The 16260-nt window shown below is 40.6% G+C and overlaps 2 protein-coding genes across 5 annotated transcripts; one reads left to right on the top strand and one right to left on the bottom strand.

The window, feature by feature from the left end:
• The first annotated feature begins 3594 nt into the window (after nucleotides 1–3594).
• On the top strand, nucleotides 3595–8256 carry hypk (huntingtin interacting protein K). Of its 4 annotated transcripts, XM_061815749.1 has the most exons (5): nucleotides 3598–3796; nucleotides 5340–5395; nucleotides 5958–6009; nucleotides 6870–6960; nucleotides 7185–8005. In XM_061815749.1, exons 1-4 carry the CDS (start codon nucleotides 3635–3637, stop codon nucleotides 6915–6917), a joined length of 318 nt encoding a protein of 105 aa, XP_061671733.1. In that variant the 5' UTR covers nucleotides 3598–3634; the 3' UTR covers nucleotides 6918–6960; nucleotides 7185–8005. The 4 variants fall into 4 exon arrangements, with proteins under 4 accessions (XP_061671729.1, XP_061671733.1, XP_061671732.1 ...); XM_061815745.1 differs by lacking the exons at nucleotides 6870–6960; nucleotides 7185–8005 and adding an exon at nucleotides 8017–8256 and having other exon boundaries at nucleotides 3595–3796; XM_061815748.1 differs by having other exon boundaries at nucleotides 6870–8009.
• A 243-nt stretch (nucleotides 8257–8499) lies between these two features.
• Nucleotides 8500–15094, bottom strand: mfap1 (microfibril associated protein 1). Its single transcript, XM_061815744.1, has 8 exons — nucleotides 14885–15094; nucleotides 10969–11185; nucleotides 10739–10877; nucleotides 10089–10276; nucleotides 9531–9800; nucleotides 9244–9403; nucleotides 8924–9013; nucleotides 8500–8765 (listed from the first exon to the last, which is right to left on the bottom strand). Exons 1-8 carry the CDS (start codon nucleotides 14964–14966, stop codon nucleotides 8586–8588), a joined length of 1326 nt encoding a protein of 441 aa, XP_061671728.1. The 5' UTR covers nucleotides 14967–15094; the 3' UTR covers nucleotides 8500–8585.
• Between the last annotated feature and the right edge of the window lie 1166 nt (nucleotides 15095–16260).

Genomic DNA, 16260 nt, shown 5'->3' with positions numbered 1-16260 from the left:
ATAGGGTACATATTACAAGACCAATTGGATACCCTATTCATGCAAAGCACTGGATTTCTCCTTTAAATTGGTATAAGTAAGTAAGTACTAAGTACTCGCGGTCCTCGTTTTAAACGAAACGTAGGTTTTGCAGATCGTGTAAGTACTCACTACTGATGTTTACCTCGTCAGCAAATATTTGATTACTTCTTCTTCTTCTTCTTTTCCTTTCGGCTTGTCCCGTTAGGGGTCGCCACAGCGTGTCATCTTTTGCCATCTTAGCCTATCTCCTGCATCTTCCTCTCTAACCCCAACTGCCCTCATGTCTTCCCTCACCACATCCATAAACCTTCTCTTTGGTCTTCCTCTCGCTCTTTTGCCTGGGAGCTCCATCCTCAGCATCCTTCTACCAATATACTCACTCTCACGCCTCTGAACATGTCCAAACCATCGAAGTCTGCTCTCTCGAATCTTGTCTCCAAAACATCCAGCTTTGGCTGTCCCTCTAATGAGCTCATTTCTAATCCTATCCAACCTGGTCACTCCGAGCGAGAACCTCAACATCTTCATTTCTGCCACCTCCAGTTCAGCTTCCTGTTGTTTCTTCAGTGCCACTGTCTCTAATCCGTACATCATGGCCGGCCTCACCACTGTTTTGTAAACTTTGCCCTTCATCCTAGCAGACACTCTTCTGTCACATAACACACCAGACACCTTTCGCCAGCTGTTCCAACCTGCTTGGACCCGTTTCTTCACTTCCTGACCACAGTCTCCATTGCTCTGTATTGTTGACCCCAAGTATTTGAAGTCGTCGACCCTCGCTATCTCTTCTCCCTGTAGCCTCACTCTTCCCCCTCCACTTTTCTCATTCACGCACATATATTCTGTTTTACTTCGGCTAATCTTCATTCCTCTCCTTTCCAGTGCATGTCTCCATCTTTCCAATTGTTCCTCTGCATGCTCCCTGCTTTCACTGCATATGACAATATCATCTGCGAACATCATGGTCCAAGGGGATTCCAGTCTAACCTCATCTGTCAGCCTATCCATTACCACTGCAAACAGGAAGGGGCTCAGAGCTGATCCCTGATGCAGTCCCACCTCCACCTTAAATTCCTCTGTCACACCTAAGGCACACCTCACCATTGTTCTGCTGCCATCATACATGTCCTGTACTGTTTTAACATACTTCTCTGCCACACCAGACTTACGCATGCAGTACCACAGTTCCTCTCTTGGTACTCTGTCATAGGCTTTCTCTAGATCCACAAAGACGCAATGTAGCTCCTTCTGACCTTCTCTGTACTTTTCCACGAGCATCCTCAAGGCAAATAATGCATCTGTGGTACTCTTTCTAGGCATGAAACCATACTGTTGCTCGCAGATACTTACTTCTGTCCTGAGTCTAGCCTCCACTACTCTTTCCCATAACTTCATTGTGTGGCTCATCAACTTTATTCCTCTATAGTTCCCACAGCTCTGAACATCCCCTTTGTTCTTAAAAATGGGAACTAGAAAACTTTTCCGCCATTCTTCAGGCATCTTTTCGCCCGCTAGTATTCTGTTGAATAAGTTGGTCAAAAACTCCACAGCCATCTCTCCAAATTGCTTCCATACCTCTACCGGTATGTCATCAGGACCAACTGCCTTTCCAGTTTTCATCCTTTGTAGTGCCTTTCTGACTTCCCCCTTAGTAATCATTTCCACTTCCTGATCCTTCACTCTTGCCTCTTCAACTCTTCCTTCTCTCTCATTTTCTTCATTCATCAACTTCTCAAAGTATTCTTTCCATCTATTTAGTACACTACCGGCACCAGTCAACACATTTCCATCTCTATCCTTAATCACCCTGACCTGCTGCACATCCTTCCCATCTCTATCCCTCTGTCTGGCCAACCTGTAGAGATCCTTTTCTCCTTCTTTCGTGTCCAACCTGGTGTACATGTCTTCATATGCCTCTTGTTTAGCCTTTGCCACCTCTACCTTTGCCCTACGTCGCATCTCGATGTACTCCTTTCGCCTCTCCTCAGTCCTCTCAGTATCCCACTTCTTCTTCGCTAATCTCTTTCCTTGTATGACTCCCTGTATTTTGGGGTTCCACCACCAAGTCTCCTTCTCCCCTTTCCTACCAGATGACACACCAAGTACTCTCCTGCCTGTCTCTCTGATCACCTTGGCTGTCGTCGTCCAGTCTTCCGGGAGCTTCGGTTGTCCATCGAGAGCCTGTCTCACCTCTTTCCGGAAGGCTGCACAACATTCTTCCTTTTTCAGCTTCCACCACATGGTTCTCTGCTCTACCTTTGTCTTCTTAATCTTCCTACCCACCACCAGAATCATCCTACATACTACCATCCTATGCTGTCGAGCTACACTCTCCCCTACCACTACTTTACAGTCAGTAACCTCCTTCAGATTACATCGTCTGCACAAAATATAATCTACCTGCGTGGTTCTACCTCCGCTCTTGTAGGTCACTATATGTTCCTCCCTCTTCTGGAAATAAGTGTTCACTACAGCCATCTCCATCCTTTTTGCAAAGTCCACCACCATCTGCCCTTCAAAGTTCCTTTCCTGGATGCCGTACTTACCCATCACTTCTTCATCGCCCCTGTTTCCTTTACCAATATGTCCATTACAATCTGCACCAATCACAACTCTCTCGCTGTCTGGGATGCTCAGAACTACTTCATCTAGTTCCTTCCAGAATTTCTCTTTCAACTCTAGGTCACATCCTACCTGTGGTGCATAGCCGCTAACCACATTATACATAACACCCTCAATTTCAAATTTTAGTCTCATCACTCGATCTGATACTCTTTTCACCTCCAAGACATTCTTAGCCAGCTCTTCCTTTAAAATAACCCCTACTCCATTTCTCTTCCCATCTACTCCGTGGTAGAATAATTTAAACCCTGCTCCCAAACTTCTAGCCTTATTATTATTATTATTACATATTATTATTATATTATATATTATTATTATATATTAGATTACATACGGTACTTAATGTTCGCGAGCTTGGCAAGGCTAGGCCACGCAGCTTCATTGCGAAAGAATATGGCTCCAAATTGGGTTTTAAGATTATACAGATGATGAGTTGAGTCCACTGAAGTCGTCACCAGAGGCGTCCCACATCGTGTACTCACAAACATTCGGTCCAAATTCAGCAGGATTTAGTACTGAATGGTCGTGCAGGTCGGAGCTTCTTCGATTTGTTGTCACCAGTTCGGGGACCGGAAGCCCATATTATGACTAAATACTGTGAATTTACAAGATTGTGTATTATTTTTTTCCACACTGCCTATGCAGAGAAATTGGTCTCTACTTCTGCCACATGAAGATAAGGGAGCGTGTTGATTTTCATGATGAAAAGTTAGTGTTCCAAAGGCAAGTGCAATCTACCAACTTCTCTAAATGGAATAGACATTATTGGAACTGACTGCTGGTTTTATTTTATTGAACTATACATTACATTAATAAATAAAATGACAATCAAATCAACTTGTTCTTAAAACATGCACAATTTAGACACATTTCTTGATTTAATAACAATAACAATGCAATAACATAAACTACCTGTAGAAGGCGGTATTTATCAAAATAGCGCTTGGTTTGTCTGGAGAAGAAGAATTTCCAGCCTGTGTTTCTTCGCAAAATGGCGACCGAGGGTGATGTCGATTTGGACCTGGAAGGTGATGAAAACTGTACGGGGAAGCCAGCAGAAAAGCCTCGGAAACATGACAGCGGTGCTGCAGATTTGGAGAGGGTGACTGATTATGCCGAGGAGAAAGAAATATCCAGTTCTGACTTACAAACGGTAAGAGAACTTCTTGCTGTTGAGTTGGTTATTAAACATTATATCTTCCACCCACGATGTGAAGCGGACAATCCATTAAAGTACCATGGCATTTGTCACTTGTAAAATCCTTTTGTTGTTTTTGAAAACGTTTTCAAATACATACACGTAGTGCCTATAGTTTAGCACATATAGCACATGGTTTACCCACTTTCATGCTTAACCGCATCAAACAAATGTTTGTGTGTATTATAAAAGTAACCGATTGGACTAACTTCAAATTTTGTTTTTAAATAGTGAGTTGACTTTTTCGGGGAAAAACAGACAGTTACTTGGCCCTGTATGAAAAATGGACCCCTTAAACCAAATAACTTTTATGGCCATCCACGGCTGCAATATTTGAACTAAAGTTTTTTTCATTAACTGGTAATGAATGCGTCTCTGACATTTGTGGAGATATTTTGTCCCACTCTTCCTAGCAGAATTCTTTTAATTCTGAAGAAATGGAGAGTTTTCAAGTCTGAATAGCCTTTTTAAGGTCACAGTGCTGCATTTCAATTGGATGCAAGTTTGGACTTTAACTAGGCCACTGGAAATGCTTCAATTTATTTTTTAAGCCATTCAGAAGTTCAGTTGCTGGTATGTTTTGGACCGTTATCCTGCTGCAGAACCCAAGTGTGCTTCATATTGAGGTCATGGACTACTTCTCCAGGATTTTCTGATAAAGAGCAGAATTCACAGAATTCATGGTTCTATCAATCACAGCAAGTTCCCCAGCTCCTGAATGCGAAAGCAACCCAAAACCATCACACTACCACTGTCAAGTTTGTTCTTTTTCTGAAATGGTGTGCTCCACTTATGCCAAATATAATGTGACACCTTCCAAAAAGGTCAACGTACATTTTATCAGTCTACATAATACTCGCTCAGAAGTCATCTTTTAGATGTTTTTTCCCCCTTTTTTATGCAAAATTCAGATAAGCTTATATGTTAATTTTGGTCAGCCTTGGTTTGTCTTAATGCCATTTTCCTAACTTATTCTTATCATCACAGACCTGAACTGGGGCAAAGGAAGCCTACAGTTAGTTAGAAGTTGTCCTGAGTTCCTTTGTGGATTCCTGGAAGACTCATTTTACTGTTTTCCATGAGAGGTTAATGTCTCTCTCTCTATGGTTCAGTGGAATCCTAATGCTGTAGAAATGGCTTTGTAACCATTTCAAGACTGACAGATGTCAATTACTTTTTATTGACTCCTGTTGAATTTGTTTGGATTGTGTCATTTTGTTGCATATTTCTTTCAATCATTTGTCCAACTTGATTTTGTCAGGACATACTGTTTAAGTGATTTATTCATTTAACAGGTCTGGAGGTAATCAAGTGCAGGTGTGATCAGAGGAAATTAAACGAAAGTTGTAACTAGCCCCAGTAAATTTTAATTAAGAAGGGGGTGAATACATTTTTCACAGAGGGGCAGGTCACTAAAGTTTTTTTTCCCCCTAAATAAATGAGCATTTAAAAACAGTATTTTTAGTTGTATATGAATACTCTATATTTGTTGCTACAGGCTATGTCAGTAATTGGAGATAGAAGGTCACGTGAACAGAAAGCCAAACAAGAGAGGTAAGATCATCAGCCTCAATATGAACCATTGAAAGTTTCCATTTTATCATTGTACGAATTAAAAAACATACTGCACAACAAGTTTTACTATATAAATTAATTGAAAGGGTTGGCACAGCTGTAGTGTGCCCAGTGTAGCCCTCACAGTTCTGAGGACCGGGATTGAAATCCTGGCCCGCCTGTGCGGAGTTTACATGTTCTCCCCGTGCCTGTGTGGGTTTTCTCCCGGCACTCCAGTTTCCTCTCACGTTACAAAAACATGCATTAATTGGAGACTCTAAATTACCCTTAGTGAGTGTAAATAGTTCTTTGTGCCCTTCAATTGGCTGGCAACCAATTCAGGGTGTACCCTGCCTCCTGCCCGATGACACCAGGGATAGCCTCCAGCACTCCTCATGTGGACAGAAAATGAATGGATGGATGAAATTAACTGAAAAGATGAATATCTTCATCATACATATTGCACATTCACTTAAGCTGTTACATCTCCGCTATAGAAATACTGCCTGAGTATTTTTTTAAGATTGCAATGAAAACAACGATTTGTCATTTGATCTTGCAGAGAGAAAGAGTTGGCCAAAGTCACTATCAAGAAAGAGGATGTGGAGTTAATTGTAAGTCTGTCAGTATTTCTGGAATCCCTAATATCTAGTCACATTATAGGTTTGAAGTTTCAGTATCTTATCCATGACGGTTTTATACATGCACATATAACCTAGGTTAATGATGGGAGCAAAAGTGATACCAGTAGTTTTGATCCGTAGGGTTTTGAAAGCAGGGCAGGAGATCCTCTGTAAAAGTAGAACACATCAATTTCCACTAAACTAGTGAAGTGTACAGCATACAGCTCCAATGAAATGCAAAGCAATTAAACAGTTGTGAAACCCAGTTGGTTTAAATAAAAATATTTAAAAGCAACATGGATGCAGAATAACATCAAAAATGTAAAAGGGAAAGAACTGATTGAAATGCCTTTTTCAACAGCTCAATTTGTGGGAAGAGGTTGTATGTGTAACACCTGTAAATAATTTGTTTTGAAGTACGTATCTATTCTAAGCTAAGCGTTGTCATATTATTATGTTCTCTGTGTGTGGGAGATGGACAGAGGTTTGCATGTTCTGCCTGCCAGCAGGTGGCGGTGGGGTATCTGCTGATGCAGTTGGCTGGAGAAGAAAGCTGGGTAGCTAAGAAAATGGGTCATTTACACCAAAATGGCAAAGGTCAAGCAGCTGTTTCACAAATGGAAAAGACTTTTCATTTCTCATGAGGGTCTGTTGAAACGGAGAACTGCAACCTGCACTCAAACTGTGCTACTTAATCAGTATGAAGAACTGGTGTACATATACCTTCTCTGAAATGGGTCGCCTGGGGGGTAGAATGGGTTCTGCACTTAGCTAGAAACAGATTTTATTGGCCAAGGATGCAAAAGGATATTGTATTTTTCATCACTCAAGATTGTAATTGTAACATCCAGAAAAAACCTGCAGTCCATGTGTCATGTACCTGTAACAGCACCATTTGAGATGGTTTTATGGACTATCTTCACCTTGGGAAAAAAAAAGCAGGTATGAGTATATTTTTCTGATCATGGATAACTTAACTAAATTTGCACAAGTCTACACAACCCGGAACAAATAAAGCAGAACTGCGGCATCAAAGATTTTTGATGATTTTGCTTTAAAATTTGGTCTTCTTGCAAATATACATCACGGTCAGGGTAAAGAATTTTAGAATCAGTTGTAAGATTAGAAGCATTACCAACTCAAGAACCACTCCTTACCACCCACAGGGGAACCCAGTCGGAAGATTTAATTGTACCCTGTCAATGCTGAGGACCTTGGATGAGGAGAAAAAGGGAAACTGGAGTGACTATGTGAATAAAGTGGTACACACCTATAACTGCATAACAACTGAAGCAACAGGATTCTCTGCCTTCTGTTTGCTTTATGGAAGACATCCCCCTTTGCCCATTGATTCAATTTTAGGGATAAATGAGGAGGAAGGATATAAGTCACAACAACATGCTCAAAAATGGCAAGAACAAAGGAAAGTGTACGATGTTGCAGTGAAAACAAAAGGACTACAGCAAAAGGAAAGATGACCAAAAGCGGCAAAGCTCAATGGTTTTAACGGGTGACAGAGTTCTGGTTAGAAATATGTCAGAGCGTGGGGGCCCTGGGAAGTTGCACTCACACTGGGAAGAGCAAATCCACACTGTTGTCTCGCCAAAGGGGGAAAATAGCCCAGTGTATAAGAAACCTGAACAAGGGGCGGGGAGAGGCAGAATTCTCCATCAGAACATGTTGATGCCTTGTCATACTTTACTTGAGCAACCTGCTCAGGATAGTGTAGGACAAAAACCCCAGAGGCAACCGAAGAAAAGACAAAAGGACAGAAGCACATTTCACAGTCTTCTCCAGCCAACTGCATCAGTAGACACCCCACCGCCACCTGCTGGCAGGCAGAACATGCATACCTCTGTCCATCTCACACAGAGAACATAACTGTTAGAAGAGAATACAACAAAAATTATTTAGAGGTGTTACATGTGCACTTACAAATATTTGCATTTTCAAATGTTCACCCATTATTTTTGAAATGGTGTTCATTGATATTAACAGTCATGTTGTGACATAGATGTCAGAGATGGAGATTTCAAGGTTCACAGCAGAACGAAGTCTGCGAGAACACATGGGCAACGTAGTGGAAGCTCTGGTGGCTCTGACCAGCTGAAGGTGCACACGGCCACACAGGACACTGTTTTTCCTGAGACCAACTTCGTCTGGATTAAGTCTTCAAAGTAAATGTGGTTTAATCTTTGGAAGGGAAGAAAACTTTTCACAATAAAAAAAATGAAATTCCATTGTCTTTGAGTGCTTGTTTATACAACTTATATACTACTTAAATTGTGAAAATACATTTAATTGCATATTTCAAAGTCAAACCAAGGTGAATATGTACAGAACCACTGTACATCTCTGACTCGCTCTCAAAGAGGTTTTGAGTAATCGAGAACCAGTTTTGCTGTTGAACCCCCAACAGATTTCACATTTGAATGTTTCATCTGAGACGAACATTGGTCAAAATACAGGGGAAACTACACATCATTTTTCAAATATCTTAATGTAGTCTTTTAAGATTGATTGAAACAATCTGTAGAGTCCAGGCAAGGACTGAGTGCACCGACAAATTATGTCTTCTTCCTCTTCACTGCGGGTCTCTCAAAGACATCTCTAACTCCAGCTGCTTTCTGCTTAAAGAACTTGTTGTTCTGAGCACTTTCCTGAGCCCACGCAGAATCAAATGACGTGGTGTCCTGATCCACCAGATGAGTATACTTAGTACGTCCGGACCGGCCAAAGTTCTTGACCTTATTGGGATAAAAGACAATCTGTCAAACAAAATACATTTCTAACAATGTAGAAAATAGTAGTTTTAAGGCTACTGTGACAATGTTTTCTCCCATAGCACATACACATTTCAAATGTATTAAAGTAAATGTTGCTGTTGTACGAAAGAAGTGTTAACCTGCATGACTTTAGGCAAGATGGTTTTGTTGAAGTGATCCTCGAGAGTAGGTGCACTAAAGTCTCTCTTGTAAACCTCGTCTTCTTCATCCTGCAACAGGAAACATGTTATTCAAACAAAGGACCCAGACCTTTTACAAGGGATGTCCCGATCCAACATTTTTACTTCTGCTAGTTACATTGCATTTTCTTCCTTGCATGTAATGCTATTTTTTGTCCAAATAAAATATGTGGTCCATAAGCCATCCAATTCTACACCACGGCAGATGGGATTTACTATAAATAGCATGACCCACAATGCACTGGGGTGTTGCAACGCACCAAAAAGAAGGCTCCTCTGTGGTAGTACTTCTGAAGGAACTTGTATTTCCCTTTGGATGCTTTGTTGGTGATGATTTTGCCATTGTTGCGGAGCTCAGTCCTGCGCTCCTCATCCTTCATATTGCGGAATCGCTCAATTTCTACCTTTTCCTTCTCCATCCTGCCAAGATAATCAAGGCCAGATTACTGTTATTCAAGCAGTGTTTTAGAATTGAGCAATTTTGAGCTGGGGTAGGCTCCAGCACTCCTGCAACTCTTGTGAGGATAAAATGTTACTTTCCACTCACACTTCTCTAGCTTCTCTGTCCTTCTTAATTCGTTTCAGTTCTCGAACTTTCCAGGCTTCATACTCCTCCTCCTCATTCTCGCCATCTGTGTCGAGTGTATCCAGAGCAGCCAGGGTACGCCGATTCTCCTCAAACTCCTTCTTGGCCTCCTCTTCAACAATCTTCAGTGTGTAACGTCTCCGTTCCTCTTGCTGCCTCTTGGCCTCGGCCTCTAGCTCCCTTTGCTTCTGCTGTTCCGCTTCCCGCTCTGCCACAGTTACTCTGTCTTTTCTGCGTGGCAAACACATTCAGGGTGTACCAATTTAACTTTACTGATATGTAAACACCAAAGGCATGAAAAGGGTATATATTTTTCTTTTTGATACTCGTTTTGTAAATAAATCAGCAAAAATAAAAAAAATGTTTTTTCCAAAAATATGGGGTGCTGTAATTGTTGTGATGAGACATGACTATAGCAATTAAGAATTGCTGATAAAGAAATCAGATGGGATTGGTTAAAAAGACTGACAGCAGAGAATGTGGAACACAGCAGTCGTGGATTATAGAAGCAGCTTTTACTTGCGAATGAATACTGGTTTCAGCCTGGGCTCAGCTTCATCTTCACTATCTGTATACTCCTCATACTCAGACTCAGACTCTGATTCCTCCCCTGATTTGCCTTCCTCCTCCACCTCCAAGATCTCCATTTCTTCAGTCTTGCGTTCCAAAGCTCGTTGACGCATCATTGCACGACGTCTCTCGATTTCCTGCACAAATAATATTTTATTTACCAGTAGTCTATTATTAACCTATGCTAACTGAATTGTAAAGTCATAATTACTTGTTTCCCCATGCGATTAATACTGCTGTTGAACCTACTGTTCTCGAGTCCGTCACTCAATTGCTCAAACCCCTTTCCTTGTTTTCTGTCTTTGTCTCTTTACTAGTCTTTTCATCGCAACTCAACTAGCCAATGAAGACCCTCACCCCAGAGTCTGGATTGTGTTGGAAACTTTGACATTTCAATGAGAAACAATAAGTGTGTACAGCAGTAATAGTGCTTGCCTTCTGGCCAACAACGCATTATTACACCGCTGCGCAGACTAGTTCAGTGCACACAGTTTGTAATCTCAAAATGCATTGATACAGTTGTAAACTGAGAACCACATGATCAAAATAATGTTGGAATTATGCCCAACAATTGTATTTGATTATTTTTGGATGTGTACCTCATCGTCAACTTCTTCCTCTTCCTCCTCTTCATCTTCACTGCTCTCCTCACGTTGAGGATGCCACGTCCCTTCATCAGAGTCTTCGCTACTCTCTGCGACAACTTCAGGCTCGACAATCTGTCGATGTCTCGCAAGCCTGAGTAAAGATGAAAACAATGCCAAATTTTAATATGCTTACTGTTAGTGTGCGGAGCTCAAAATATCGAATGTTAAGAAATGTGCGATACCTCTCCTCCACATCCTCAGAGACACGGTTGAGCAAACGCTTTAGACGTGGGTCAGATACCTCCTCTTCCTCCTGTTCTATCTCAGGTTCCATTTCCTTTCCCTTTTTAACAAACCGGAAATCCTCCTCTTCCTCATCTGATGACTCCATTGGTGCATAGTCTGGACGTTTTCCTGATACGTATCTTTTCACCTTCACCTTCTCCATTGAGATTTCACCTGAATTTTTTTTTTTTTTTTTAAGAGATAATTGAATACGATTTATAGATTTCTACTAAACCACTGTGGCGTCATGGTGAACGAACGTGGTGTGTGAATGTGAATTTTTATTTGTTTTCAATGTGTCCAATAATTGGTTACCGGCGAATTCAGTGTACTCCACCTCTTGCCCAGGGTCAGTTAGGACAGGGTCCAGCTCGCCAGGGACAATGAATGAATGATTCAATTTTTTCAGTTATTTTATGGACAGAATTTGCACAAAATACATTTTTATAGTCAAGAGCAACTAAAATAAAAAAGGTACCAACAATGATAAGCTATAACTGATTCAAACGGGCTTTATGCACCACAATAAAAGTTTTATTTACTGTAGGTTAGTTTCATTAAAAATGTCAAAAACAAAAGGATTGTATATTATTCTACAATATTGTTCTTTAACTTAATGTCATCTAAATTGGATCAAATTCTATTATTATAACAACAACATATTGTTCTTTAACCTCTTTACTGTAATGTTGATTGTGAGTCAGAGTAGCCAACATCATATATCTCATTGGTATTTCTCAGGTAAGGATACGGTTTAAACCAGAGGTCTCAAATTGACGGAATGTTTTGTGGGGCCCACCTTACTATAAAAGTATATTGGTAGTGCGGCCCTCGAGTTTTATATGGATGGCACTTTTACAGTGTTTTGAGCAGAGCAGACCAATCACGGTGAGTTAGATGGCGTGTGACATCAACTGGGCTTAATTTGTTTTGGTTTTTTTAGACGTTTTGCACACAAGTTGAAAACACCAGCATCATGTTATTTTGTGTAAAAAAAAAAATATATATTTTTAGTTTAAATTCCACATAAGTCCATGTGCACTGAGGTTGCGGCCCAGCCTCAGCCTCCAGCGGCCCCAGGGCAAATTGAGTTTGAACCCCTTGTTTAAACCATTAACACCAACATATACAGACCGTTTAAAAAAATATTTCATATCATGGTAAATTTTATTTATTTCCTTAGCTCCAAAACTGTACAATTTTAACTATTTCATCCATTTGTTTATTTTTAAATAATTTGACGTGACAGCTTTTCAATAAATGAAATAAATAAATCGGGAATTCAAAACAATTAAATCCTGTGAAGAAATCAGCCCAAATTTTCCTGGCCATAAATGTTTTAAACTGAGAGTCACTCACATATATGCATCATTTGCTAAACTCAAAACCAATTCCAAAAGTTACTCCAGATACTCATTAAATTACTCGAGCTTGTTTCGATTGACCCCTCCGTAGAAATTGCGTAATCTGCGTCGCTGACCAATCAGAGGCCAGAGATCTGCATAAACCACGCCCCTTCCCTCAGACAACATTGCATGGTCCAGTACAGCTTTTGTTAGCGTTTTATCTCGTATTTGTGTTCTTTAACAAAAGATATGGTTAAGAGGTGTAGTCACGGACTTTATAAGTGATATTTTGCGATGATCTGACTGCACAAACGTGTCTCTGTTCGGCGCTCCCGAGCGACGCTAAACCAGACTGTTTGTTTGCACGAAGGTGTGCCCTATATTTGATTTTCAATACATGTCTCATATTAATGAATTAGCAGTTCTCCGCTTGCATAACATAGCTAAGTGTGAATGATTGACACACTTGATCTGTGTTGAGCGATATTTTGCCATGATCCTACTGCACAAACGTGTCGCTTTGTTGCTGGCTACGGTAAACCGGACTGTGTTTGCACGAAGGCATGCCCCATATTGGATTTTCAATACATGTCTCATATAAATGAATTAGCAGTTCTTCGCTTGCATAACATAGCTAAGTGTGAATGATTGACACACTTGATCTGTGTTGAGCGATATTTTGCGATGATCTGACTGTACAAACGTGTCGCTTTGATGGCGGTGAGCTAAGCTAAACCGGACTAGCAGTCCTAAAAGCCTTTGACGTGCACAGAGACACCAAGACTGAAGGAAGGATGTTTGAGGACACTAAAGTGTGATTGTCGTACTCGGTCGAGACTTACGTAGGTTCGGCACTAATTCAAGAATAATTATTGAGGGGAGCGCGTGATGTTACACAAAGAAAACGAAAGAAACAACTCGTAAATCAAGCCTCGCCTTCTTTTCCTTCATACGGCGGTTCACAAACGGCTATACAGATACACATACAGATTCTGCACACAAATGTGATAGGTAACACGAAAATAGGAAACTGTCAATGACGAATTCGTCTTTGGGTTATAATATATTATATTATGTGGCTTCTCGGTCTTCCTCTGACTACGGAAAGATCTTGCACTAATATCAATGGTTTCTCCGTCGATATGCATGGAAATACCATTGAAATACCCCTCGCTGAAATACTTGAAGCCCTGCTGTCTGCTTTTCAACGATATTTCACTGTGAGCTAAGAATGCGAGTGAGAAATCAGCCGGTAAATCGGACAGTTTCGCTCTATTCTTTTCTTGCTGCGCCGCCATTTTTGCTAATTGTTTGTCTGACGTTCACGCACGTGGCGTGACGTCACTTCAGGAGGCGTGGTTAAGTGCCCTGTACAGAGGGGTCAATTTTCTCAATTGGATTCCATATGTGGAAGACTGGAGACTTGACAAATGGCCAGAAGACCATCACTTATACCCCCCATAGGATGGGTAAGCCACAAAAGTTCATGGCAAAGGAGGTTGGTTGTTCAGAGACTGCTGTGTCCAAGCATATCAATGGAAAGTCAAGTGGTCCCAGGTCCTGTTTTCCACTAAAAGTAACATGTGTCTTTCATTTGGGAATCGAGGTCCCAAGGTTTGTGGAGGAAACAGTATAATTAACATGTTTCCTTCATTTGGGAATCAAGGTCCCAAGGTTTGGAGGAAACAATAAAATCCAAGTTTCTTGAGGTGCAGCATAAAATATCCAGTCATGATTTGGGGTCCAATGACCAGTGGAGGTGTTTGTAAGCTCTGTCGTCTTATATCCAAGGTTACCCCAACACTCTATCAGAATGTTTTGGAGGACTTTAGGATTCCTTCGGCTGAGGATCTGTGTGGAGATGCAGATTTCGTCTTCCAACAGAACCTGGCCACTGCCCATACAGCCAGAAGCACAAAAACCTGTTTTGATGCAGTGTCATAACAGTGCTTTACTGGCCAGCCATTTTGCTAGATCTAAATCCCAGTAAGAATCTATGGGGTATTGTCATGGCTGAAATGAAGATCACCAGGCCCCCCCCCAAAAAAAAAAAAAAACTGACAGCAAATATCAAGGAAATCTGGTCTTCAATAACTCCCAGGTAATGCCAAGGTAAATCGAGACAGTGATAAAGGCAAAGGGATTTTCAACCAAGTATTGAAAATTAACATATTGTTTTGAAAGTAGCGTATTTTGACTTTAGTGACCCTAATTTATTTATTCTTTTTCTACAAAAGAGAAATGGTGATTTCAAAGTATTCGAATTTTTTGAATTCCTGATTTCGTGGGTTTTATGAACTGGAAGGTAAATGTATGTACAAATAAGTAGTTTGAATTGCCCCAAAGCTTTGATTTACTGACGTTTTCAAAAGATATGTGGAAATAAATTAATTCTTCCATGTTTTCCAATTTTTGGGGGCAAGGGTCTATATTTTTTTTACCAAATCGACAAGAAGCAACGTCGTTATCGGGCTAAACAAGACTAATGCTTCAGTTACCATTAGCCTTTACATCATTTAAGTCTAACCTTTTTCATTCCGGACCGGTACGGCTCCAGCCGTGGACTGTATAGGTGGAAGCTTCATGTTGGCTGAGTCGTGAGTAGACATAGTAGCCTGGTGAACAAACCTATTTTAGATATGTGTAATATTTCGCTTGGCAAATAAAAACAGAATTAATGAACATCGAACACGGTGCATAAATGAGCCGGGTAATCTTTTTCTTTTTTTCTTCTTCTTCTTTTCTTCTTCTTCTTCTTCTCTTCTTCTTCTTCTTCTTTTTCTTCTTCTTCTTCTCTTTTACGACGTTTGGCAAACGATATACTGCACCCCCTAAAATTTTTCACTTTGTTCAATTGCAGCCATTTGAAAAAATCATTTCAATCAAATGTCATTATTAATGTACACAGATCCCATATTGACACGAAAGAAACAAATCTTGACATTTTTGCAAATTTCTTTAAAAAAAAAATCAAATTTCTCACAGCCGTAAGTATTCAAACCCTATGCTTAGTATTTATCAGGAAGCACCTTTTAAGCAAATACAGCCATGAGTCTTTTTGGGAATGATGCAAGAAGTTTTTCACACCTCAATGTGGGGATCCTCTACCATTCCTCCTTATTTAACCCGGGTTAAATACATGAAGAGTCACTGATGTAGTGGTACACACGCCTGCCTTTGGTGCGGGCAGTCTGGGACCGATTCCAACTCAGTGATGGTGTCAAAATCGGCCCTGCGAGTGACTCATGGCGACCTATTCAGGGTGTAGTCCACCTTTTGCCGAAAGCTAGCTGGGATAGACTCCAGCTTTCCAGTGACCCTTGTGAGGATGAGCGGCTTGGGTAATGGATGGATAAATATGAGTGTCACATTATTATAATTTTTACTTCTGATATAAATGCTTCCATTTCCCTCTCCATCCCCAGTTTCTTGCCAGATTTCATTTATTTTACACAGTACAATACTTTTTATCTCTAATTTATAATATCTCAAATGTCTACTTTCCTGTTGTCCAAAGCCCCCTTTCCCAATCTGTCCACCATCTCATTCCTTTTATCCCCAACATGGACAGTAACCAATAAAAAATTGATTTACCCACCTTGTTTTTTAACGGGACAAGTCGAAAGGAAAAGAAGAAGAACTGAAGAACCTTGTATGAAAAGACAGCTGTTTGTAAGCAATGTCAAAAATACTGTTTTTTTTTCACTAAAACATTAAATTTGGGGGCTGGTGGGAACTTGATGAAAAAGTACTGAAACCACTCCTCTACTTAAGTACAAAAGTACAGATTTAAAAATGTACTTAATTACTTTTTTCTTTACCTTTCGGCTTCTCCCATCATGGGTCGCCACAGCATGTCATCTTTTTCCATCGAAGCCTATCTCCTCCATCTTCGTCTCTAAC

Source organism: Syngnathoides biaculeatus, chromosome 3 (assembly GCF_019802595.1).
Source record: "Syngnathoides biaculeatus isolate LvHL_M chromosome 3, ASM1980259v1, whole genome shotgun sequence".
NCBI classification, from domain to species: domain Eukaryota; kingdom Metazoa; phylum Chordata; class Actinopteri; order Syngnathiformes; family Syngnathidae; genus Syngnathoides; species Syngnathoides biaculeatus.
Note: the sequence above shows the minus strand (reverse complement) of the source record. Positions and strands in the feature narration are given on the sequence as shown.